The sequence below is a fragment of the Zootoca vivipara genome, chromosome 12, assembly GCF_965207765.1.
Source record: "Zootoca vivipara chromosome 12, rZooViv2.hap1.1, whole genome shotgun sequence".
Lineage (NCBI taxonomy): Eukaryota > Metazoa > Chordata > Lepidosauria > Squamata > Lacertidae > Zootoca > Zootoca vivipara.
The window spans coordinates 8,891,042-8,916,242 of record NC_142595.1 but is presented as its reverse complement, the minus strand read 5'-3'; the positions used below and the strand labels follow the sequence as shown (position 1 = coordinate 8,916,242).

Below are 25,201 nucleotides of genomic sequence, written 5' to 3'. Positions count from 1 at the left end.
GGCGCCGAAAACGTAGTGTTTTCACCGCTGTCAGAAAGTTCTTCCTGAAGTTGTCGGAATCTCCTTTCTTGTAGCTTGAAGCCATGGCTACGGGTCCTGAGGGCATCTGGAGCAGGAGAAATCAAGCGTCGTCCTTCCTCCCTGTGACGGCTCTTGAGATCTTGACCGGGCTGCATGGCGTGGCTCTCACATCCATGTCCTGAGGGACAGAGAGCAAAACCTTTCTCTCTCCCCTTTCTCCACCCCATGGCTGGTAAGAAGATGGTCGGAGTTTGTAGCCCAGCCAGGGCTAGCAGTGGGCAGGATCCTGGCATTGCTGGGGTTGGACCAGATGACTCTTGGGATCCCTTCCAACTCTACCATGCTATGATTCCATCAAGCAGCTAAAGGAACGGGCAGGGGAGCAAGATGTAGAACCAGGGGAGGCACAACCACACATGCCAACAGCACCCTCTGGCCTGACCCACAGTGGCCTCATCCCAGCACATTTTGAACCCCTGATTTTATTTTTCTTAATTCAGCTGCCTGTTTGCCAGCTGATGTCACAAAGTGCCATTTTTCAAGAAAGCCTTAAATTGCCCTGCAAGAGGGATGCCTGTCAGATGATGGTGACAGTCTGCCCATCGAAAATGGCAAACAAGAAATGTGAAGGTAAGAGGAGCTCATTATTATTATTATTATTATTATTATTATTATTATTATTATTATTATTATTATCACCCGTCATTGATGCATGTAGCTTGGCTCCCTGGCTTGCCTTGAGCTGTTGATAGCTTGGCAGGCTAACAAATGATAGTGTTTGAGTAAAAATGGGAAGGAACTTGAGCTGATTAGTAGAAAAAAGGATGTTTAAAGCAACAGGAATGTGAAACTACTGGTAAAAAGAAATAGCACTGATTGTATATACATTCGATAAAGGAAAAGAGTATGCTGAGGGAGATAACAGGAAGTCTTTTTATTTTTTATTGCTATCATTTGTTATTCTTTTTTCTCCTTTGTTTTGTTTTGTTTCCTTTTTTTCCTTTCCCCTACCTTTCTCCTTTTTTGTTGAGAAAGGAGGGTCGAAAATGTGGACTGGAAAGTGTAAAGATGTAAAATTGTAAACGTTTCTGTTTGATGAAGAAAATAAATAAATATTACTTCAAAAAAAAAAAGGATAGCTTGGTCCCCGGGTGATATTTTCTCTCTCTTATGAATAACTGTTTGCTAACTTCCTCTGCTTTTGTCTTCCTTTCTGTCTCCCAGCTCCTCTGAGTAGAAGGCCCCAGCGACTCCTATGGCGCAGGGCCACTGATAAACCCTCCTTCGAAGTTGTGGTATGTTAATTCCATAGGGAATCCATTCCCCACATGTGCCAAATAGGGCTGGGGGGGGGGAAGCAGGTTGTCTCACCCCAGCCCCTCGCCCCACCCCCGTTTCTAAGCCAGGGGTCGGGCTGTGCCTCCGTTGACCCCTTTTCCCCTGCTCCGCTTCTGAGTTGCTCTGTGCCACGCAGGAGAAGGAGGGATGTGGCTGGGGGGGGGGGCAGCAGCCAGGGCGGGAGGGAGCTGGGAAGGCAGACGGGGGGTGGTGGAGGGAGTATTGAGGGGGCTGTGTCCCAGAAGAAAATAATTGGGGACCCCCGGTGCCCTAGAGTGGATGCTTATGCCAGGAAAATACAATGTCCTTCGTCTCTCCCAGGGCCATGGTTTGGCAGGAAAGGTGAAGGCTCCAGCCCACCCCCACCCTCACCCCCCCCACCAGCAGCAGCCCAGCGGTGCCAGGGGGAAACCGCAAGTGTGCAGGTATGCTGTGATACGCCTTTTATTTTACAAAATACTAAAACAAAGAGTATTTATGGTGATCCGTTGTTGCAGGGGCCATAGGCCAAATAGGCCTGCTCTGCCCATTGGGCAATCGGGCTCTGCTTGGGAATGCTTCTGTGGAGATGAATCCCAGAATTCCTCCCTCCCCATACGTCCTTCCTTCGTTCCGACAGAAGCGGACGTGGTGTGTGGAACTGGACCGGGGGAAGAAGTGGGTCTCCCATTGCTAGGGGTGGGGATTGCCAGCAGGAGGAGGAAGGCCTGATTTAGAGAGATTCCTGTAGTTTTACCGGAAGTGTTTCTTGGTGGTCCACTTCTCTCCCCCCCCCCCGGCTATTGCCTTGGGGAACAGAATCTATACCAGCCTACTAGTCCATACCTAAATATTTTGGGAAATAGAGAGTTCTCCATGTTTGGGCTTCAGTTTACTATTTTAGTGTAGTCTGCCATGATGGTGGGCTTCAATTTAGGCTTATAGCTGTCCAGGACCACCTAGATCTCAAACAAGGGCATGTTGTGCTTATTCTCGCCTCCTCCTCCTCCTCCTCCTCCTCCTCCTCCTCCTCCTCCTCCTCCTCCTCCTCCTCCTCCTCCTTTAGAAATGATGCCCCCCAAACATTAACACCCGACAGAGCCAGATTGAGAAATCTTATGAAATCTCAAAAGGTGAAAGAAATACATTGCATTTCAGGTTCTTTATTTGCCTTCTTATCCCATATTTCTCCTTATTTCTCCAGGCATGAGGCTCCAGGTCCAGCTCCCGGGATGAGGAACCAAATAACATCCCGGCGGCTCCCGGCTGCGTTCCCTCGCAGTGCTGCCCCACTGCCCCCCCTCCGTACGGGCATGGCTCCTTCCCGGCCCGGTTTGGCGCAGAAGCAGCAGCCAAAGTTTCCTCCCATTAAAACATCATCTGAAGTTATTTCAGAGAGGGAGGAAACTTTGGCTGCTGCTTCTGTGCTAGGCCGGCCGGGAGACGCCCGTACGGAGGCCAAGTGGGGAGCATTAATAAGATCAGGTAGGAGGAAATGCTCCCTTCCCAGGTCCCCCACCCTCCTGCCCTAAACTGGGGCTAGCGTGGCTGGGAGCCAGGCGCCTGCTGATGTCTCTGTTTTCTTTGCAGCGAGGGAACGACTCAGCCTGGGAGCCGCCGCATCCCGGGAGGGACTGGAGCCCAGGCGGAGAATACATTTCTCTGAGGTAATGGGACAGGGGGAAGGAGATAATGGGACAGGGGGAAGCATCCCTTAGTGCTGAGTTCTCCCCTGCTTAAATGATCCCTTCTTTCTTGCAGGATCTCTTGTTCACACCGATGCAGCTGCTGCCGAAACCTCCCCCAAAAGGCGCAGGTAAGATGAAGGGGAAAAAGTGGACCCTAATAAGAGGGTTTGGGGAACTGGGGCCCTCCTACAGGTGATGCTCGATTACAACTCCCATTGTCCTTGACCATTTCCCTTTTTCTCCTGTTTTTCAGCTAAACACCCAGGCAGGAGGGACCCTTAAGGAAAGTGAAAGAGCCTTGAAGCGTCCCGACCTGGCACAGTTATTTGATAAATTTTATACACAGATTATAATAAAGTATATTATAAAATAAAAGAAATCTGACTCATGACTGGTTTCTTTTCTCATGGATTTAAGTATCATCAATAGAAACACTCTCTCTCATCAGTAGTGGTTTTAAATCCTGGTTACAGCTGATTTGGTTTGGAAAACATTGTGGTAAGTGAATGGAAAGACTTTGGAATACTGTTGTAATAATCAGTACACAACCGCTAAGGACACTGTTCAAGAGTGACTATTGATTGGAGCACAGCGAGCCATCACAATAGATTCTTCCGGTCAACCCATAGAAATACATGGGAACAGGCGGAGGAGATGTAGCGTCAGATACCTGAAGAAGTGTGCATGCACACGAAAGCTCATACCAAAATAAAAACTTGGTTGGTCTTTAAGGTGCTACTGAATGATTTTTTATTTATTTTGATTCAATAACCTATTAGAATATAATAATACACAATAAAATATCAAAATATCATCAAATGAAAATTAAAGAGAAATCACCCTCAACCATTATACTAAATCATTACTAAATTATTATCAGCATAAATAACAACTGCAAATTCCTACATTGCAGGGGGGTTGGACTATGATCCCCTTCCAACTCTACATCTCTTGGATTCTATGATTCTATTGTTTGTAAGCTTCTTTGACATTTATTTGAATGAAAAGCGGCATAGAAAATCAATCAATCAATCCAGTGGGCAGGGCCCGGGGCATTGTGGGACAAAGAGAAGCCCGCTTGCGCTTGGGAAGATGGTTCTGCTCCTCTCGACGCCTGGCGTCTCCTTTCCCCTCTCCAGGTTCCCATGGGGCTTCCGACAGGCGAGCGCGGCGCTTAAGCCTTCGCGCAACGCCCAGCAGGGGCCGCCCTGAGGCCGAGCGAGGGCCGGCTGCAGCGGCGGCGGCGGCGAAAGGGGAGGCGAGAAGTCAGCGGACGAGTCCCGGGGAAGGGAGGAGGAGCAGGAGGAGAGGAGGCGTTGCACTGCAGCACCAGCAGCTCCGGACCAGAGAGGAAGGAAAGGAGAGAGAGGAAGACGCGCGCTCCTCAGAGCAGCCGGAGGAAGTGCCGCCGGCTCCGGATCGCAGCAGCTCCTCTGCCCGCCAAGGCGCGCGCGCTCCGTGCCCGGCTGTCTCCAAGCGGGGCGCCAAAGCTCCCCACCCTCCCGGCGCCGCGGTCCCCCCGTGCGCAACAGGGCGCGCGCCATGGCGCACCGGGGTGGCCGGGCGCTCGCCGCCTTCCTCCTCGCTGTCACGGCGGCAGGTAAGCATGGCGGGGGCTGGAAACGCAGCAGCGCGCTCCGAGCCTTCCCTCTCTTTTTCAAAAAATCAGGCTTGCCGTCCTTAACCCCGCTTTTCCTTAGGAGGGGGAGAGGCGCGCAGAAGGCGACGCGACTTGCTTTCTTGGGTAGGCAGGGAGCGTTGCGCTGTTGGGAGGCGTTGGTACCGGCTTGGAAGCGCACGAGGGGGGCGGCAGAGACCAGAAATAAACTCAGTGGAAGGAGCCGTCTGGAGGTCCCCGGGGGAAATGTGGGTTTCTTTACCAATGCGCGCACCTTTCCTTTCCCCCAAAGAGCGCGAGGACCAGATTTCCAAGCGCAACGTTTTTGGTTCGATCGGGCTGCAGTCACTAAGCACTTGCGCTTGAAAGTATGGGACACTGGAACCAGGTGGCGCTTACTTGCGAGTAAAGAGGGCCGGGGGATGCCAGTGAACAGGGCAATATTTAGAAGCCGATGGTTTGCATTCGAAGGAATGGTTTGGAGTGAATTTGCCCAGGCCCATCATCTCTCCGGGTTCCTCGAAGGAGGGTGCGTGCGTGTCCTCGTGGGCGGGGGTGGGGCACTTACTTTAAGTCAAATATTTGGCGGAGAAAGAGGAGAGGTGGTGTGGGAAACCGAAACGTAAGCGTTGCAAAGGTGGCTCTCTTGTTGGAGAGGCCGGCAGTGAGAGCAAGAATATGGAGCAAAGGGTATGTTCCCTGCCCAGAGTTTTACGCAGGAAATTGCAATGGACACTATGATTTATTTCGTCTCTGTTAGGTAGGTATAGGTAAGTTGGCTGCCCCCATGTCATGGAATAGCAACTAAGAAGCAAAGGGTTAAAAAAAAACTCCCTAATTTTCCCTTCCATGAAGTGTCAGAGTTGTATACCTATGAAAAGTTCAGCTGGGGGGGGGGTGCAGTCATTAATAGCAGAGGGCTATTTCATAACTTTCGTAAAAGCCTACATCTAAAAAATGTGACTGCGTCCAACATATATTTGCAAATGCACCTATTGTTTTGGTGTGTTAGTGGAAAAGCCAGGATTGGCTGTGTGTCAAGTATTAATTGGGTGGCAAACTCTCACTTAGCTGCTGTTTATTCCATTTATACATGGATCGGTGCCACAGCCAGCTTATTTCCTTGTGTGGCTACAACGATACGTTTTCGATTTTGAAAATATCCTATCCTTCCTAAACCCAGATCAGTTTTCAAAATATTCATTAGGCTATTTTAAAATGTATACGTAAACATAGCAACATACCAAATGCCATATACTGTAACCATATAAATACCACACCATACCAAACCATAAAACTGTAAATAAATCCCTTTTAGAATCATGACATTTTAGAGTTTGGAAATTGAAGGGGGTTGGACTAGGTGACTACCATTCTGTAACTCCCTATTTAGTGTACTTCTGAGAAAACATGAGTAAATCCTAACATAAAATATTAGCATTGCACTGCATTATTTCCGTAATTGGTTGACAGTAGTAGTCACAACATCACCCAGAAATAGCAGGCAAACAACATTCAACTCTTCATCACGTAGGGTAGGCATAGTACAGCAGCACAAACAGAGCTGTGTAGACTGTATTCCATGAGCTAAAAAAATAAGTTTGTACCCAAGTTGTCCCGTTTCCCTTCAAGTTTCTTTGGTAATCCTTTTGTGTACACATGGGTTCCCCATTCCCTTTGGCACCGTGTCCCCGCCACCACTTTTTTTGTTTCGTAGAGATTTCATGCTGGGAAAGCTGAATTGTAACCTATGTTGTTGTTTAGTCGTGTCCGACTCTTCGTGACCCCGTAGACCAGAGCACGCCAGGCACTCCTGTCTTCCACTGCCTCCCGCAGTTTGGTCAAACTCATGTTCGTAGCTTTGAGAACACTGTCCAGCCATCTCATCCTCTGTCGTCCCCTTCTCCTAGTGCCCTCCATCTTTCCCAACATCAACCGTAACCTATAGGTAAAGGTAAAGGACCCCTGACAGTTAAGTCCAGTTGCAGATGACTCTGGGCAAGGGAGGCGGCGTTTGTCCACAGACAGTTTTTCCAGGTCATGTGGCCAGCATGACTAAGCCACTTCTGGAAAAACCAGAGCAGCGCACGGAAATGCTGTTTACCTTTCCGCCGGAGCGGTCTCTATTTATCTACTTGCATTTTTGACGTGCTTTCGAACTGCTAGGTTGGCAGGATCTGGGACCGAGCAACAGGAGCTCACCCCGTCACAGGGATTCGAACCACCGACCTTCTGATCAGCAAGCCCTAGGCTCAGTGGTTTAGCCCAAAGCGCCATGCTTAGTTGACTCAAAAGCTAGTTCCACTGAGTTCAGTGTAATGTATCCTCAGGTAAGTGTGTATAGGACTGCAGTCTTCACCCCACCTTTTAAAGCACACCTAACCCTTATGGAGCAGTGTGCTTGAAAGTACAGTGTGTGCAGGCAACACCTGCGGAAATCTCAGAAGTCCAAGGAGTTGCTGAAAAGGTTTCCCTGGTATTCGTGGGAGGCACTGCAGTGTTGTGGGGTTTAGTTGTTCATCCTTCATCAAGGTTTGCATGAGCCAAAAAAGTTATGAAAAAGAAGAAATGTTGAGGGGAAGCAGGAACAGATTTAGGCAAATTCATCCAATAGGATGAATCTATAGCTCTGATGGCGAACCTATGACACTGACACGCGGAGCCATTTCCAGTGACACGCGGCGATCTCCGGCCGGCAGCGGAAAGATCTCTCCTCTTCCAAGAGGGGAGACTTTGCAAACGGGATCCGCTTCAGCAGGGAGGCGTGTTTCGGCCCCCTGCTCCAGCCTAGCCCTGCTGCCGTGCCGAGCCTCTTGGCTGGCCAATAGGGCCGGCTTGGGGGGGGGGCGGGCGGGTTTGACAACTGTTTAGGCTGGCGCAGCAGCATTCAAACCCTCTGTGCTTCCTGCCAACATCCCAGGGAGGAACACCCCCTGCCTTCGGAGGGAATTTTTCTGCAGCCTCTGCTGAGCCTCATTGCCTTCCTCCTTCTCTCGTGGCTAAGTATTGGCTTGGTAGCCGTTGTGAGAGTAGCTCAGTCAGTGTGTGTATGGGGAGGTAATTATTTTTTTAAAAAAAAGTAATTTTTTTTTAAAAAAAAACAAGTTAAATAATTAGTTTTTGGTTTATTCAATACAGATATATTACAATTATACATTTTTGTTATTTAAACTCTAAATATCGTGAAATTATGGGTTTTTTTCTTGAAGTGACACACCACCCGAGTTATGCTCAGTTTTTTGGCGAATTTTGACACACCAAGCTGAAAAGGTTGCTCATCACTGATCTATAGGTTATGGGACGCAGGTGGCAGTGGGATGCAGGTGGCGCTGTGGTCTAAACCACTGAGCCTAGGGCTTGTGCCAGAAGCGGCTTTGTCATGCTGGCCACATGACCTGGAAGCTGTACGCCGGCTCCTTCAGCCAATAATGCGAGATGAGCGCGCAACCCCAGAGTCGGTCACGACTGGGCCTAATGGTCAGGGGTCCCTTTACCTTTACCTTTTTAAGCTGACTTCAAGTTCTCAGTACCATTTTATTGGGCTTTTCTGTACTTCTTTGAAGCATGCAATTTTAGAGGGAAGCAGGCTGGCTGCCACAGGCTGGGGTTCTTCCAAGTCACAGGAAAACTAAGAGAGGGCAAAATTTATTTGGTCTGAAGGTAAACAGCATTTCCGTGCACTGCTCTGGTTCGCCAGAAGCAGCTTAGTCATGCTGGCCACATGACTTGGAAGCTGTCTGCGGACAAACGCCCGCTCCTTCGGCCTATAGAGTGAGATGAGCGTGCAACCCCAGGGTCATCTGCGGCTGGACCTAACGGTCAGGGGTACCTTTACCTTTACAGTGGTACCTTGGTTATCAAACCTAATCCGTTCGAAAACCAAGTTGTGACTTCCGATTGACTGCAGAAGCTTCCTGCACTCAGTTGGACGTTGGCTTCCGAAATATGTTCGCAATCTGGAACACTCACTTCTGGGTTTGCAGCATTCGGGAGCCAGTTTGTTCAGGAGCCAAGCCATTCGACAACCAAGATGCCACTGTATTGGAGTAGTTCAGGCCAGCCAGCCCCAGAAATGGAGTTTGCTCCCAAGCAGTACTAAAAGAATGGTTCACTTTGTATTGGAAGTTTCGCACAGTTTATCAGGTCAGTTGCCGTCACCAAAGCAATTTGCTTTCAGGGTCCAAAAATAGTAAAATTCCATTGCTCACTGAAGGTGACTGCCACAGTACAAAGTACGCAACCAGGAGATGTTTTTTCCCCTTAAGAAACAGCAGATAGATATATTGGCCTACCTACAACATCCAGTAAATAATTGAAAGCAGCCAGTGTTACAGCAGAAGGTCAAAATGTTCAACATACGACTCGGAGAATTGCCATTACAGAGTAACTCAGTACAAGATTTTGTTCTTGAAGGGAGGTTGGGAGATGGATGAAGCCTTGGTGGCTGGTTGGCAGAACTGCCGCAGCGTCAGAGAGAGGCAAGGCCGGGATCTTTAACGGATGTGTAAAAGAAGGAATTTGGGCAACTCCTGCAGCCAAGCAGGTGCCAAATGTCTTGCTCTGCTTTCCTTTGAACCACAGCAGTAAGGACGAGAAGGGGTGGGTCTTGTCATCTGGGCAGCCCAGGACCTCCAGACACACTGCCCAGACTTGCGCCCCAGGGAGGTCGCTTCAGTGCTGCTTCACCCCCGGAGGCAGACTCCATTGTCTCCTGAGACAGACGGATGCCAGCAAATGGATTAATACTGGACCATCCCCACAATATTCCACTTCATTGGTTTTCCTGCTACGTTTCCCCAGGCTAACCATGTTCTTGTTGTCAAGAGGGCCATACTTGCACTGTAGAGTCTTCCTCACACTCTACAATTTAGCTAAACACAGTTAGTCGGAAGCAGCTCGCTCAAAACAAGTCGCTGGTCTTGTTTGGGGCTGCAAGCTCTCTTCAAGCTGTGCTTTTCGTTTTCCCAGTGTGCCCGCTTTCTTTCGACAGCAATGGCAGGCGGCGTCTCCCAATTCTGATGCTTGTTGTTCCGTGGTTTTGTGGTTGCCTGGAAACAGAAAGGCTTTTCTGCTTGTTGACATAATTTGTGATAATTTGCCCTTTCCTTTGTTCCTGCAGTATTTATTGTTGTACAAAACAACCTGGGGACCTGGGACTTTTAAGCGAGTCTTGGGACAAGCCCAGCTTGATGAAAGGTATCCAGCAGCTTCCACTGTCACAAAGTATTTTGCAAGCTCACTTGAACCTCGTGCTTTGCTTCGGAGCACAGTTCCTGACAGTACAACAGCCTGTATGGCCCTTTGTCAAATCTTCCTCTCAGTTAATCAACTGCTGTGAGTGGATCACTCTGTCCTTTAGGCTTTGTTGGAGATCCGGTTCCTTTTTTTTCTTGTTACCATGATGTGTGTATAGACACCTGCTGGTGAAGGACAGAACTGTAGGGTTGGAAGGGACCCCCCACCCCGGAGGGTCATCTAGTCCAGCCCCCTGCAATGCAGGAATCTCGACACGCAGTCCCCCATCCATTTGATAACTTTTCATGCACCTGACAAAGTGTGCAGTGAAATGGTTGCACCTTCAGCTATGTCAGCCTGGATAGCTCAGTTGGTTTGAGCATGGTGCTGATAATGCCAAGGTTGCAGGTTCGAATCCCTGCATGGGGCAACTGCATATTCCTGCAATGCAGGGGCTGGACTAGATGTTCCTCCGGGTCCCTCCCTACTTCAATTTTCTTATTGTTTTTGGTTTTCTAAATAATCAAGTTATTTTGCAAAGAGCCATCCCCTTGCAATCCAAAATAGCATTTTAATCTTTCTCCCCTAGACTTTTGAATAGTTAAAAAGAGGTAACTTGGATCCCTTTTGGGGGTTTAGCTTCAACTCAGTTACTTGTAAGATGCAGCAGCCGTTTGTTGCTCTCCACCCGAGTTTGTAGCCGCCTCTGCATACTGAATGACTTTTGGCACCATGCAATTCTTCCTTAGTTATCCTGTAACTTTCTAGGTCCAAAATTCACCAAGGAAATTGCAGGCCGCTTTAAGGACAGCTTAGCCTTTTGTGAATCTTGCTTGAGTGAAAAGGAATGAGAACTTTCCTCCTTGCCCCTAATTACCTGGGCGGTTGAGTCTATTGCAAGGGTCTCCAAACTAAGGCCCGGGGGCTGGATGCGGCCCAATCGCCTTCTAAATCCGGCCCGCGGACGGTCCGGAAATCAGCATGTTTTTACATGAGTAGAATGTGTCCTTTTATTTAAAATGCATCTCTGGGTTATTTGTGGGGCCTGCCTGGTGTTTTTACCTGAGTAGAATGTGTCCTTTTATTTAAAATGCATCTCTAGGTTATTTGTGGGGCACAGGAATTCGTTCATTTTTTTTTTTCAAAATATAGTCCGGCCCCCCACAACGTCTGAGGGACAGTGGACCGGCCCCCTGCTGAAAAAGTTTGCTGACCCCTGGTCTATTGGCTATAAGTCTTACCTTTTAGTGAGCGTTTATGAGATCAGCAGGGCAACCTACTGACCCAAGGCTTTGCGTATTTTCTCCTTTCACCATGATCTTAAGATTTTTTTATTTTTTTTACCTTAATTTTATGGAGGGCAAATAGATATTTCTTTCCTTCTTGATTTAGGAAGCCTGGCTCTGACTGCATCTAGTCAGTTGTGACTTGCCTGAAGTGGGAGAAATGAAACGTAGCAATGGTACCGTACCTCTTCGTTTCGTTTTTTCTTTTATTAAAAAACGCTTCATATATTGCACTTCAGTATCATCTTTCAGAGCAGATTTACAAACCTTTGGATAAACATAATAAATAAAAGCACAATCAGAAAACAACGCAAGCCTTTATCAAAGCCCAAGAGAATGAAAGGGTGTCTGGCTGGGACTCAGTCTCCCGGGGAGAGAGTTTAGAAGACAGGAGTGGAGTGCAGAATAGCTCAGCTGGCATTGCACATGACTGCTCCTAAGGAATGGGTGTATGCATGTGGTTTTTTAAAATTATATTTATAATTTCTCAGTTTCCTTTCTCAGTTTCCCTTAAAAAATATTTTGACAACAATACAAATCCAATATTGCAATAAACAAAAATATTTTGACTCCCCCCCTCCCCTTTTGCGGTTTTTTATTTTATTTTAATTTATAACACTGCATTTTCTTCATTACTCCAATTATTAACTACTCGTTGGTTTCCTTTTAAGTTTCATTTTAACTGTTTGGTTTAAGTTAATCCTGCTAATGAACTTTGGTGCGTACAATGGCATTTCAAATAATCTACAATTTCGCCTCAGTCTCTGATAAAAGTTTCTCTCCTCTGGCTTCCTTATTGCTCCTGTTAAGTTTAATCTGCCACTCATCTTTGGTTGGTCCAGAATCTTCTTTCCATCTGTGCAGGTGTGATCCTTCTGACCCCTGTAGCGCTGTGGAACAATGGGCCTTCCCTCCTTCCATTTCTGACCGATGACTTCCAGGTTCAGTTAAAAAAAAATCATCACATTTCCTCAAAGATAGCCTGTTCCACCCCCTGCACAACTATGTTGCAATGTGTGTGTGTGTGTGTGTGTGTGTGTGTGTGTGTGTGTGTATATATGTGTGTATATATATATATATATATATATATATATATATATATATATATTATAAAAATTAACATACATATAAACCAATAAACATATAAACATGTTATATACAGTGGTACCTCTACTTACGAATTTGATGCGTTCCGAACGCACATTCGTAAGTCGAAAAAAATTGTAAGTCGAATGCCATAGGAATGCATTGGGAGAAAAAATTCGTAAGTCGAAGCAACCCTATCTAAAAATTCGTAAGTAGAAAAAATCCTATCTAAACCGCATCCAAGATGGCGGACGGAGCTCCATTCATAAGTAGAAACATTCATAAGTAGAGTTATTCGTAAGTAGAGGTACAACTGTATATAGAGAGAGAGTTAGTGACTGGAATCCCAAGTCTACCCAAGATTATATCCCTCTATATTGAGGTGAGATGGGTAGCAATTCCTCAGGGGGGTGTTTTTTTGGGGGAGGGGTCACCTGCCATCACCTCTTGACATCTTTTCAGCCCCTTGGCAGAATATGTTTTAATTTTACAGGTGTTTCAGCGTTACTGTACAAGTTTCCTGCCTTGCCAGTGGTTCCCAACCTTTCTTTGGAAAACCCCACCTAAGCATCTCTAAAATCTTGATGCCCCCGCCCCCTGGTGACATATAATTCTGGTTATTCAAAAAGTGAACTCCTATTCACGTGCAGGAAGCCTAAAAGGCCATTCACTGTTAATAACTCATTCTCGAATTGCCCCGCTTAAAAATCAGATTGCCCCCCCTTTGGGGGCCTGTGCCCCACGTTGGGAACCACGGGACTAGGCGACCCAACTCTATAATTCTGTGAGCCAGTTCTGTGATCCCATGGTGCAACGTTTCTCATCTGTGGTAGAATTTGCAATGGGTGCTTGTAGCCTGTTGTCAGTTTCACTGTTGTGTTTGGTTGTCTGTTGACACACTCCTGTTGTCGCTGGGCTTTGGCGCGGCTTCTGTAGACTTCCGCCTTGATGCTAGAGGGAGAGGCATAAAAATTATTAAACAGGTAACCTGACTCCTATGGGCCCAAAGCAAAACACTATATTCGTGGTGTTGGCCTTCTCACCTGTCACTGCTGCACACAGAGACGTATTCCTCTATACACAGAGAAAAATGGTTCCCTGCTATATATGCACACTCTTAGCCACTCAGCCACCATAGCCGTCCGTCCCCCCCGCTAGTTTTACATAGGGACAGCTGTTTCCTGCAGAAACCGTGCATGTGTTCACATGCCCTGTACATAAATGAGATACCAGCATCGTCTAGAATGAACTCTCATCACTGAGCAATACAGTGGTTGTGGTTGTGGTTGTTGTTGTTGTTTAGTCGTGTCCGACTCTTCATGACCCCATGGACCAGAGCACGCCAGCCACTCCTGTCTTCCACTGCCTCCCGCAGTTTGGTCAAACTCATGTTCGTAGCTTCGAGAACACTGTCCAACCATCTCGTCCTCTGTCGTCCCCTTCTCCTTGTGCCCTCAATCTTTCCCAACATCAGGGTCTTTTCCAGGGAGTCTTCTCTTCTCATGAGGTGGCCAAAGTATTGGAACCTCAGCTTCAGGATCTGTCCTTCCAGTGAGCACTCAGGGCTGATTTCCTTCAGAATGGATAGGTTTGATCTTCTTGCAGTCCATGGGACTCTCAAGAGTCTCCTCCAGCACCATATTTCAAAAGCATCAATTCTTCAGCGATCAGCCTTCTTTATGGTCCAGCTCTCAATTCCATACATCACTACTGGGAAAACCATAGCTTTAACTATATGGACCTTTGTCGGCAAGGTGATGTCTCTGCTTTTTAAGATGCTGTCTAGGTTTGTCATTGCTTTTCTCCCGAGAAGCAGGCGTCTTTTAATTTCGTGACTGCTGTCACCATCTGCAGTGATCAAGGAGCCCAAGAAAGTAAAATCTCTCACTGCCTCCATTATTTCCCCTTCTATTTGCCAGGAGGTTTAAGAACAGCTCTGTTTACGAACGATTCAGTTTACGAACTCCGCAAAACTGGAAGTGGTGTCCCGGTTTGCGAACTTTACCTCGGTCTAAGAACGGAAGCCGAACGGTGGAAGGGCACCGGTGGTGGGAGGCCTCATTAGGGAAAGGGCGCCTCGGTTTAAGAACGGACTTCCGGAACAGATTAAGTTTGTAAACCGAGGTACCACTGTAATTAATAATTCTGGATCTATTCTGGTTCCCACTAGAAAAAAAAGTGTGGCGCTTTGCTTTGACCCCTGTAAGAAATCCATTGCTATTTTTTAAAAAAAAAACCTTAGATGACTAGTTGTGGGTCCACCCCCCCCCCTTTGTGGATAATGGTTCTTCAAATCCCTGTGGACTGCAACTGAGATTTAACTGTTAAGGCATTTTCTTTTCCTCATGCTTGTTAAACGCAAGACAAGCGTGCCTTAAGAAACAAACACTCCATTTTGAAAAGCAGGGTGGCGAAGAATAATTTAGAAGGATTTGATGCTATGGAACTGTTGTCTTAATGAGATCAAAGCTCATGCTGAGATGAAAAGCTACAAAATGAGCCAGTTGCCTCATTATGAGTTTGAATTCCGAACTAGTGCCCTGTTGCTGCTTTAATGTACAGGCGGGTGACAGCAAACTAGACAATTTCAGGAATCGGAAGCCTGGCTGCTGGGACCTGAGGGCACTGTGGTGACATGAAAAGAATAATCATTCAATAATAAGTTCAACATTTAGCAGCGTGGCTTTTGAGCCCACTCGAGGACCCAAAACGTTTGCTTTTACAGTTCTTTTTGGAGTTCCCCGCTATACAGCTGGTTTCTTGAGTTCTTGGGGTCAATCAATCAATATACTTTATTCGACCGATAGTCAGAAGGAAAAAAGATTTCTCAATACAAATATAAAAATATAAAACTGAAGGCATCAGAGGGATACATAAAAATATAAAAATATAAAACTGAAGGCATCAGAGGGATACATAAATGGGGTATGACCGCGCTACTAAACCTCCTACAGGTAACCCACATCAAGACATTCGATTATACGTTTCCGACACTTGAGCGCCAAGAAGAGGAATTTAGCCACCGAGAAGGTTATTTTCCCAGTGGGCTTGTTTAGCAAATATGCTGCCTGCCGTTCTCTTAGTTGGGAACTAAACTGAGATAAATATGGGGCTATAAGATACTGCCTTAAATCATTATAAAAGGGACAACTCAGTAAAATGTGTTCTGTGGATTCTACCTCACCCAAGGCACAATGGCACATTCTCTGACCGTATGGGACTCTTCCAAATCTTCGCCTCAAAACCGCCGAATCAAGGACATTCAGTCTAGCCGCAGCAAGTAATCTGCGGTATTCCACATAGTGGATATCCGCCAGGTAACGGGCTGGTGCAGTCCAATACACCTGCTCCGAGTTCTTGGGGTCAGTAGAGGTGCAATTCCGTCTCCTTTGTTTGGCAACAGTTGGGAAGCAATCCCTTTAAAGCCACTTTGGACAGAATGGGAACTGTGTGGAAGGACGATACTGTCTCTCAGGTCAGTACTTCCCTCAGACTGAAACAGGGCTCCACAATCTTTTCAGGCCCTGTCAGGGGAAGCACATTCTGGAAATACAGTGGTACCTCTACTTACGGATTTAATGTGTTCCGAACGCAAAAACTGCAAGTCGAATCCCATAGGAATGCAATATAAGGAACTGTCACGGTCACCAAAAAAATGTACCCATTTCACAGAAGAAGGATAGGCAGTGCTCAAACTGGCAAAACACACACAATGCCCCAAACCACCAAAACAAAGGGAAATACAAACAGGCAACACCCCATCACCATATGGAGGGGGGGGGGCTCAGCACCAAAATAATATTAAACAAATAATAAGGAAAGCAATATACACCATTCCCCCAAAAAACAAAACACACACACACACAGAGGACACCCCCCCCCAAAAAAAACCACAACAGGGATTCCAGCAGAGAATGAAAAGAAAGAAGGTTGGTTGCACTTCTATTTCCAGTCAGTCCAACCACTGTCCTCAAAAATTTAAATGCCAGCCACCAAGGACAACGGGTGCTTCAGGCAACCTATTCATTTGAGCATACACCCTGATTTATTGGCACAAAGCAGGGTGGATTTGATTTAAATCAAACCGATTTAAATCATGATTTAAATCACTAGTCAGTAAGGCTTGATTTAAATCATAGTTTTCTACATAAAGACTAATTCTTGCTGGTATAACTTTAATATGCAAGTAGATGAAGATTTTTAGAATAGCAACTTTTCATATTAGTTTTTTTATCCCCAGTTTAATAGGTTAATAATTCATATTTGGACAACTTTACTGTTGTACTTAGGAAGGAGAAAAATAATCATTACCTTAATAATAACAATTTAAATAGATTTATTCAACTGAAACAATAACATTACAGCATATGTTATTTGCTTAAACAAACATCCATGTTTGTTAACTAATTTGGCTAAACAAAAACAATATATGAAAAACTTAAATACTGTCCACTCCAAACAATCAGAAAATATTGTTTCTATTCTATTCACTGAACTTCTTGAAACTTAGCACTGAAGGGGTTGTTTCTGTATTCATAGGTTTGTAGAACAATAGGATTAAGGTCTTTTTCTCAACTCTGTTCATATTATAACATTTTTGCTGTGAAGAAGAGGCATGTGATCTCTGTTGAGTCAAATTCAGTTTTGCGAACTGCAAAAGTAAACCAAGCATCTGTGATAATATCTTGTAGGCAGAGAAACTGCCCAATAATCTTACAAAAACCTCTGGAAGAGCATGACATTGTGAATGGATTAATGGAATTTATTTACCCCAAAAATTAAACATATACAACCTTATTCTACATAATTAAAAACTAATCTTTATTTCATGATGGAACAACCTTTGGATGGTAATATATTTTCCTCAAAAAGCATTTTATTTTAAAAAATCCAATTTAAATCAAAAAAATCGATTTAAATCAAAAAATCCGATTTTTTTTTTTATCCACCCTGGCACAAAGTTTGCAAGGAGGTTAGACAGCATCAACTATATATCATCATCATCATCATCATCATCAAACCTTTTATTGCATCACATACATACAAACATCCATAACAGAATTACCACCTCCCCAGTGGCAGAAAACATTAGCCAAAAGAAAAGAGGGTCAACTATATATTGATCATTCATTCTGATTTGCTTGTGGGAAGGTTAGACGATTCTGTGCCAAGGAGTTGTTATCCCACACTTATCCAGTGCATTTTCCCATCCCTTTCCCCATAGCTTTTGCTACACACTCTGCTTTTGAATGCATATTCATAGTGGAAACACCGTACAAAAACAGGCTGTGTGCTATCGCGGTCGAGGCCAAGCCTGCCAGCGGAGTTATCGGATGGCTTGCACAGTGCCTTTCCGGTGACAGAAAGCAGAGACCAGTAAACTCAATAAAATAGGCCTGGCAGTGAAGCTTATTAATGTGGTGATGGGATGTCATCTCCTAAGCAGCAGCTGCCCAGAACTATAGAGCTATGGAGAGTGATTTACGCAAGACCGACAGGGCTGCGTGACTCCAAGAATATGCAATCTAATTACTTGGAGAGAATGCAGGCTGCTCTCAATCATAAACAGATAAGTCTTTCTTACGGGAAACTTAGAAGAAACCTTCCCTTCTTTCCTTCCGCGACTCCTAGTATAACAGAGCATGCTGGGGGGGAATATTATAGCTCTGTATTGCTGTCCCTGCAAAAATATCCTCATGCCAAATCCTAGGATTTTCAGAAAACTGCAGCCAAAAAGGCACAGGGGTTTGAGACGATGACCTGCTTCCTACTGAACTGGTGCACCCCTGAGTTGTACCACTTCAGGGTACAGGCGGGGGCTCCGGTGGGGGCATGCTTAAAAGTCACCTGCAGATAGAAAACTGGTATATCAAGGAGAATATTCTGCTTGAATTCTCCTCCCCGGCAGCTGGTTTTCCAGGTGCAGGGATTTGGAGGGCGGAAGTGTGTGGCAGGGCAAATTCCGGTCTGATGTGGTACATCCCAGGACCTAGGCACAGGTTTAGCATCTCAGCGATAATTTAATCAAATACAGTACCTTTATTGCGGTCCATAGACCCACAAAACAGTTTCAAAACAAGGTACAGTTAAAACAACCAAACAACGGGCGAAAGAGACCGAGGTAGTCATTTTGTTATGTCTAGAGCGTGATGGTCTTTGTTTCTTGCGACCTCCGAAAGAAACTTTGCCGCGGTCAGTGTAATATCATTTGACCTATCCCCCAGAAGGTATTTAATACGGGAGGCTTCAGATTTTCCTGGCAAATTTGCTAGTAAGGGCTTGATCAGTTCATCCCTTGCTTGCCCATACTGCCCACAATGCAGTAGGATATGGTTCATCCAATCGACATCCTGAGAACATAAACAAAGCCTGTTCTGGTAGGGGATGCCTCTCAGTCTACCGTTTAGAACAGGCATCCCCAAACTTTGGCCCTCCAGATGTTTTGGACTACAATTCCCATCATCCCTGACCACTGGTCCTGTTAGCTAGGGATCATGGGAGTTGTAGGCCAAAACATCTGGAGGGCCGCAGTTTGGGGATGCCTGATTTAGAACTTCCGATGGAAATACATTTAATCTAGTTTTGGTAAATAAACGCCGATAGGTGGGTACAGACAAATTCCTAAGATATGAGGCTAACTAAAAGTTGTGCCTGTATTGTATTCCAGCTGCTACCGGGCCACAGATTACATTGGATGTGGATCACAGTTGCTATGTGAGATGTCCCAAAGCCTTTGCCTCAGGGATACAAGGGCGGTATCGTAGCCCAGCTGGTACAAAAGGGATGGTGACTGTCCAATTGAGGTGGCTTTTCTGGCCATAGTTTTCAGCCATGGGCTGATAAACTCCTCGTTGGTTAGTAGTCCCTTCCCCAGGCCAAATGCTGAGATCTTAAGCCAGTATTTCAAAGCAGCCCACCAAGCCATGGTGGAAAGTGAGCATTGTTTCCAGAAATAAGATTGGATTTGGGACAGCGAGAATTTTTTTGTTTTTTAAATGTATTTATTAAAGATTTTCTCAAACAACAAAACATACAAAAATACAAAACACACAAAGAGAGTTACAAAACATAAAAAATAAAAAAACAAGAATATACAAAAATGCAAAAACAAAAATTCTAACTATAAACCTTATTTCCAATCTATTGACTTCCTCATTCCACCCCCTTCTGCGATTCTTTACATATCCTCCGTAGTAAACTCTAAATCTTATATAAATTCTAATTGTTACTTTAACTATACCTTAATTCTTTAATCTTTTATATCTTATCCTTTTATATTCTATCTAGATCTTGCTTCTTAATTAAATTGTCCTTAACTTCTATCAATACTTATTTCACACCATTGTATTATCTACAACCTCTATTTTATCTCCCTCACTTCCACTGATTCTAATCTATTATACGTTTATTCTTTAAACAAATTTTAAATTTCTTCCAATCTTCTTTCACTGCTACTTCACTCCGATCCCGGAGTCTCCCAGTCAGTTCAGACAGTTCCATAAATTCTATCGACTTCTTCTGCCATTCATCCACTGTTGGTAATTCTTCATTCTTCCAATTCTTTGCAAGTAGAATTCTTGCAGCTGTTGTGGCATACAAAAAGAAAAAGTAACATCCTTCCTAGGTATTTCATCTCCCGTTATCCCAAGTAAGAAGGCCTCTGGTTTTTTAACAAAGGTGTTTTTCAACACTTTTTTAAATTCATTATAAAACTTTTCCCAGAAGTCTCTCACTTGGGGGCACATCCACCACATGTGGAAGAAGGTTCCTTCTTGCTTTTTACATTTCCAGCATTTATTATCTTGTTTATGATTGGGACAGCGAGAATTTAGTCCTCTTGGGCAGCATGTACTGGTGGTTGTCATCAGTTAAAGATCAGAACTGGTTGCTGTTGTTACAGGGGCAAGTGGTTTTGAGTGCCTTGCTACCTAACCCATGACGTGTGAATTTAGAGACTGGCAGTTGTTTCCCCACATGCCATAGGGCGGTTGCATTGTATTGGTTGCAGTTTAGCATATAGCCTCTCAAGTCTACCATCTCCCATAATGACTTTCTCCAAAGGAAAGTCTTAATATATCTATGTTGGTGCCAATTCTGCAGCATAACGCAGCAGAGAGTTCAGGCGCATTAATCTCAATCGATATAAAAGCAGCAGAAAAGAAACTCACTTTGTCAACTACCACTCAATACTTAACTTTGGCTGGATATAAATTACATCACGAAACGTGCTTTATGACATTTATGCCTGCCTCAGACACAGCAAGGGAAAACCTGAATGTAGCAAGTGCTTAGAATCATAGAATTGTAGAGTTGGACGGGACCCAGGGGGTCATTTAGTCCAACCCCCTGCAATGCAGGAAATCTCAACACTCAGTCTCCCATCCAGTTTGAAACCATACGGAACCCTGCTTAGCTTTGCAAGCGGGCTTGCATTTTTATTGCTGCACCACCTGTCCTAGGACCAGCTAGAGAGAGAGGGGGCCTAGAAACAAGTGCTTCTTGGCAGATGGACAGTTCTAGCAAAGAAAAGGACAAGTGAAAAATAATAAGTAACCCATGATTTAACGCTGCATTGCAAACGTGATTATTAGCCGCAGCAGCAAGGCGATAGATAGTGTGTTCTCTCAACAGAATAATAAAAACACCTGGTTACGGCTGCTGTCTGATTTTAGTATATGCCCATCATATAGATAGAGATTATCACAAGGGCAATTCACACCACCTTTGCCCATTTTTAAAGACTTTGCACGAGAGAATTTGCTCAGTGGTTAAAACAAAAGCTCAAGTTTGATTTAAAAATAGGAGAATGCATTGGGGCTCACAGGTCATCAGCGTGTGGGGAGGGAACCCTCTGTGCTGACCCTTTGCTCCTGCCTCCCTCTGTCTTGCAAAGTCTCTTCCTTCCCTTTTGCCCTTCCTTACCTGCCAAACCGGCTTGTGCACCAAGACCTGGTAAATAAAGGTCTAGAATAGATCCCTCTGCCAGCAGGTGAGTTGACCACAGGCGTTTTCTCCAACACTCTTCACCCTGACCCACCTTCCCAAACCATCGTTTGGTGGCACCTGCTGGTAGAAGGTTGCAAATTAATATTGAAATCACTTTGGGAATACAGTCGTACCTTGGATGCCAAACGCCTCGGAACTAATACGTTTCAGCTTCCGAACGATCAAAAACTGGAAGTGAGTGTTCCGGTTTTGGGGCGATTTTTCGGAAGCTGAACGTCGGGCGTGGCTGCTCCTGCAGCCAATCAGAAGCCGCACCCTGGTTTTTGAACAGTTCCGGGAGTCGAATGGACTTCCGGAACGCATTCTGTTCAAGAACCAAGGTACGGCTGTACTACAAAGTTTCAGCCGGAGAAGCAAGGTTCCTTATAACTGGATAAAAGCACACATGTATGCTAAAATTTGTGCCGGTGGCCTTTTCCATTTGCGCAAGGTGTCGTTCCATTTAAAACATTTACTGTACTGTCATTTCTCAATGTGCTCAAATGAACCAGAGGTTACATTTACATTAAAAAAAAAACCCCAATTTGAGATATCCGAAAGCTACGGGATGGGATCCACAGAGCAGAGAAAATAAAAGAGAAAAGAGAAGAATTTTTAAATAATAGCATCTATTGCTGCCATTGTGCGACTGGGGAGAACCACTAAATGCCATATCTGGAATGGAAGGGCCAGACAAGGCATGACCAGAATTTTCCACATGCATTCAGCTTGTTTATTTGTTTTAACTTCAAAGCAGCTGTAGGAGACTGTAAGCTTTGATTAGGGAATTGGCACTGGGAGAGGGGGGGGGGGTCTGATCCTTTTCTCCCATGGTATTTCCCTGATTCAATCCCCCCACGCCTTGCAAAACAAAACAGAAAACCCCTTATTAGCTTCACAGGGTTAAAATAGGAAGGCTCAAATTGCAGGTTTAGGAGGGCAAATTTTAGATCAGGGAAATAGCTGTGTCACAAATAGTTTCACCCTGCCTTCAGCAAACACAACGCTCAATCTTGCGACGTCAGCACAGGTTAAATTTCTCAGCAAATACGAACCTTATTAAGCAGAGAGATAAAAAGAAAAGCACTCCAGAGCAGTGATTTTTTTTGGGGGGGGGGGTTATGGAAAATAAGTAAGAGGAAAAGAAAGCCATCTTGACATTTTACTGTACAGAAATGAAGATGTGAGAAAATAAGTGTCCCGATAACAATAAGTTGCAGCGCATTTTAGTAACGGCCAGTTCGTGACAGCTCCTTGCAAGGTCTTTCCACCCTCGAAGCAGACATATCTGCCTTGTCTCTGTTTTCTTGGACAGCCTTGCCCTTTGCATGCGTTCTGTCAATTACAGAATGTTACAGGCTTGTCATCAAGCAAATCTCGATTGTATTTTGGCAATGCCTAGGTTTAAAAACCAGTTCAGACATCCCTGGGGGCCTGCCACCGCAGCAGCAAGACAACGTCTCAAGTTACAGACTTCACAGAAAATTACAGCGGCTACTGTATTTCCGTGGCTTGAAACATAACAATATGCCTCTCTCTCTCTCCTCTCTCCCCCCCCCCCCGGTTTTGTCCCTACATCAAACCTTAATTGGTGCAGGGAATCATTCAGAATATAATGGCTCTACCAGCATTCTGTTTCTGAATTTAATCCCACTCAGGCTGAGGGCCAGACAGAAACATTAGAGGCTTGATTAGGATATCTGGCTGTTTGGTTTTTTTTGCTCATTCACAGCCCTGTAGGGGATGCTCTGCCCTGCAGCTCAGAGAGGTAATTCTCTGGGACAGGGGCCAGCAAACTTTTTCAGCACGGGGCCGGTCCACTGTCCCTCAGACCTTGGGGAGGGGGAATTGAACGAATTCCTATGCCCCACAAATAACCCAAAGATGCATTTTAAATAGAAGGGCACATTCTACTCATGTAAAAACACACTGATTCCTGGACTGTCCATGGGCCGGATTTAGAAGGCGATTGGGCTACATCCGGCCCCCGGGCCTTAGCTTGCCTACCCATGCTCTGGGATACGGTTTTGACAATTTTCCTTCTGTGATTCATCCCGCTAAACCAGGTATAGGCAAACTCGGCCCTCCAGGTGTTTTGAGACTACAGTTCCCATCGTCCCTGACCACTGGTCCTGTTAGCTAGGGATGATGGGAGTTATAGTCCCAAAACATCTGGAGGGGCTGAGTTTGCCTATGCCTGCCCTAAACTCACCTGCTAGCTCTGCAAAGGGGGAAAGGCAAGCAGAGGGGAGCTTTTTCACTGGAGAAAAAAATTCTGTTGCAGGCATGAGGAATACTGTAGTAGAATCCCGCCATCATAGGGACATGGGGAGATGCCTTGTACCAGGCACCCCCAAACTTCGGCCCTCCAGATGTTTTGGACTACAATTCCCATCTTCCCCGACCACTGGTCTTGTTAGCTAGGGATCATGGGAGCATAGCTGCCAAGTACCCCATTTTCCCCGGGAAACCCCCGTTTTTACTTACCTTTTCCCGGTGGTCCCCCGTATCACTTCGTCTCCCGTTTTTCTCCGTTATTTTCTCCTGCCGGCGGCCATTTTTTTTCTGTCCGATTTGCCCGTCTATGGGCACCAAACATGGCCGCGGCCGGCTTAAAAAGTCGCATCTACGCATGTCCGGAAGTGCATAGACGCGACTTCTGGTGTCGGCGATGGCCATTTTTGGTGCCCATAGATGGGCGGAGCGACACCGGAAGTTGCGTCGACGCACTTCCTGACATGCGTACAAGCGACTTTCGAAGCCAGCGGCGGCCATTTTTGGTGCCCATAGAAAAGGGCAAAGCGACACCGGAAGTTACGTCGACGCAACTTCCGGTGTCACACGGCTGCCGGTCCCAGATTCTGCAATCCGGGACTTGGAAGGTAAGCATGGGAGTTGTAGGCCAAAACATCTGGAGGGCCGCAGTTTGGGGATGCCTGCCTTGTACCAAGTGAGACCATTGGCTCATCCAGCACCATATTGCCAATATTTGGACCGACAGAGTTTCAGACTGGCATCTTTTCCAGCCCTGCATGCAGCTACTGGGGATTGGGGAGAGGACATTTTGCATGCAAACCGTGTGCTTTGACCCTCCCATCATTAGCACCCCTGGTGGAATTACAGCAAACGGGAATGACCAATATAAAATGAATATGACTAGCAAAGCAATTTGCTACCAGACTCTTGCATTGCTAAAGCCACTAGGGCTGCTGCTGTATTTCTCCGAAGGGGACCGGATAAGCACGGATAGGGTGGAGAAGGAAACCGCCTTTTATCTGTTCACTGTCACAGTTTCTGAGTGGCCCTCATAACTCCTCCTCTGTTGTTGTTGTTGCTGCTGCTGCTGCTTTTCCAGAGAATCTTTGGCAACCCAAAACCCTTATCAAGCGCCAACCAGCTAATGCTGGAAGACAGATGGAGCAAACAGGCCTTTCACCAGCCAGTAAGATCCGAAACTTATTATTTGTTGAAGGGCAGTTTGAAAAGAAAAGAAAATTACTCCCTTCTACTTCTTGCCCATATTCCTGTCCACCAAGCAGCCCCAAAACCTAAACCAGTGATAAGAAATGTAATAACACAAGTAGCCCCCAAACCTAGTTAAATTTTGATCAGCAGTAACAAACACTAAGGGGACCCAGGTGGCGCTGTGGGCTAAACCACTGAGCCTAGGGGTTGCTGATCAGAAGGTCGGCGGTTCGAATCCCTGTGACGGGGTGAGCTCCCGTTGCTTGGTCCCAGCTCCTGCCAACCTAGCAGTTCGAAAGCACATCAAAATGTAAGTAGATAAATAGGAACCGCTATAGCGGGAAGGTAAACGGCGTTTCCATGTGCTGCTCTGGTTTGCCAGAAGCAGCTTTGTCATGCTGGCCACATGACCTGGAAGCTGTACGCCAGCTCCCTCGGCCAATAATGTGATATGAGCGCGCAACCCCAGAGTCGGTCACGACTGGACCTAATGGTCAGGG

General features: G+C 45.8%; 1 protein-coding gene across 1 annotated transcript in view; it reads left to right on the top strand.

Annotated features, from left to right (window-relative positions):
• The first annotated feature begins 4,371 nt into the window (after window positions 1–4,371).
• PARM1 (prostate androgen-regulated mucin-like protein 1) overlaps window positions 4,372–25,201 on the top strand; it is a 33,817-nt gene continuing 12,987 nt past the window's right edge. The window contains exon 1 of the mRNA XM_035101853.3: window positions 4,372–4,626. Within this exon, the coding sequence (XP_034957744.3) occupies window positions 4,569–4,626 (58 nt within the window). The 5' untranslated portion in view covers window positions 4,372–4,568. The remainder of the gene's footprint in view (window positions 4,627–25,201) is intronic.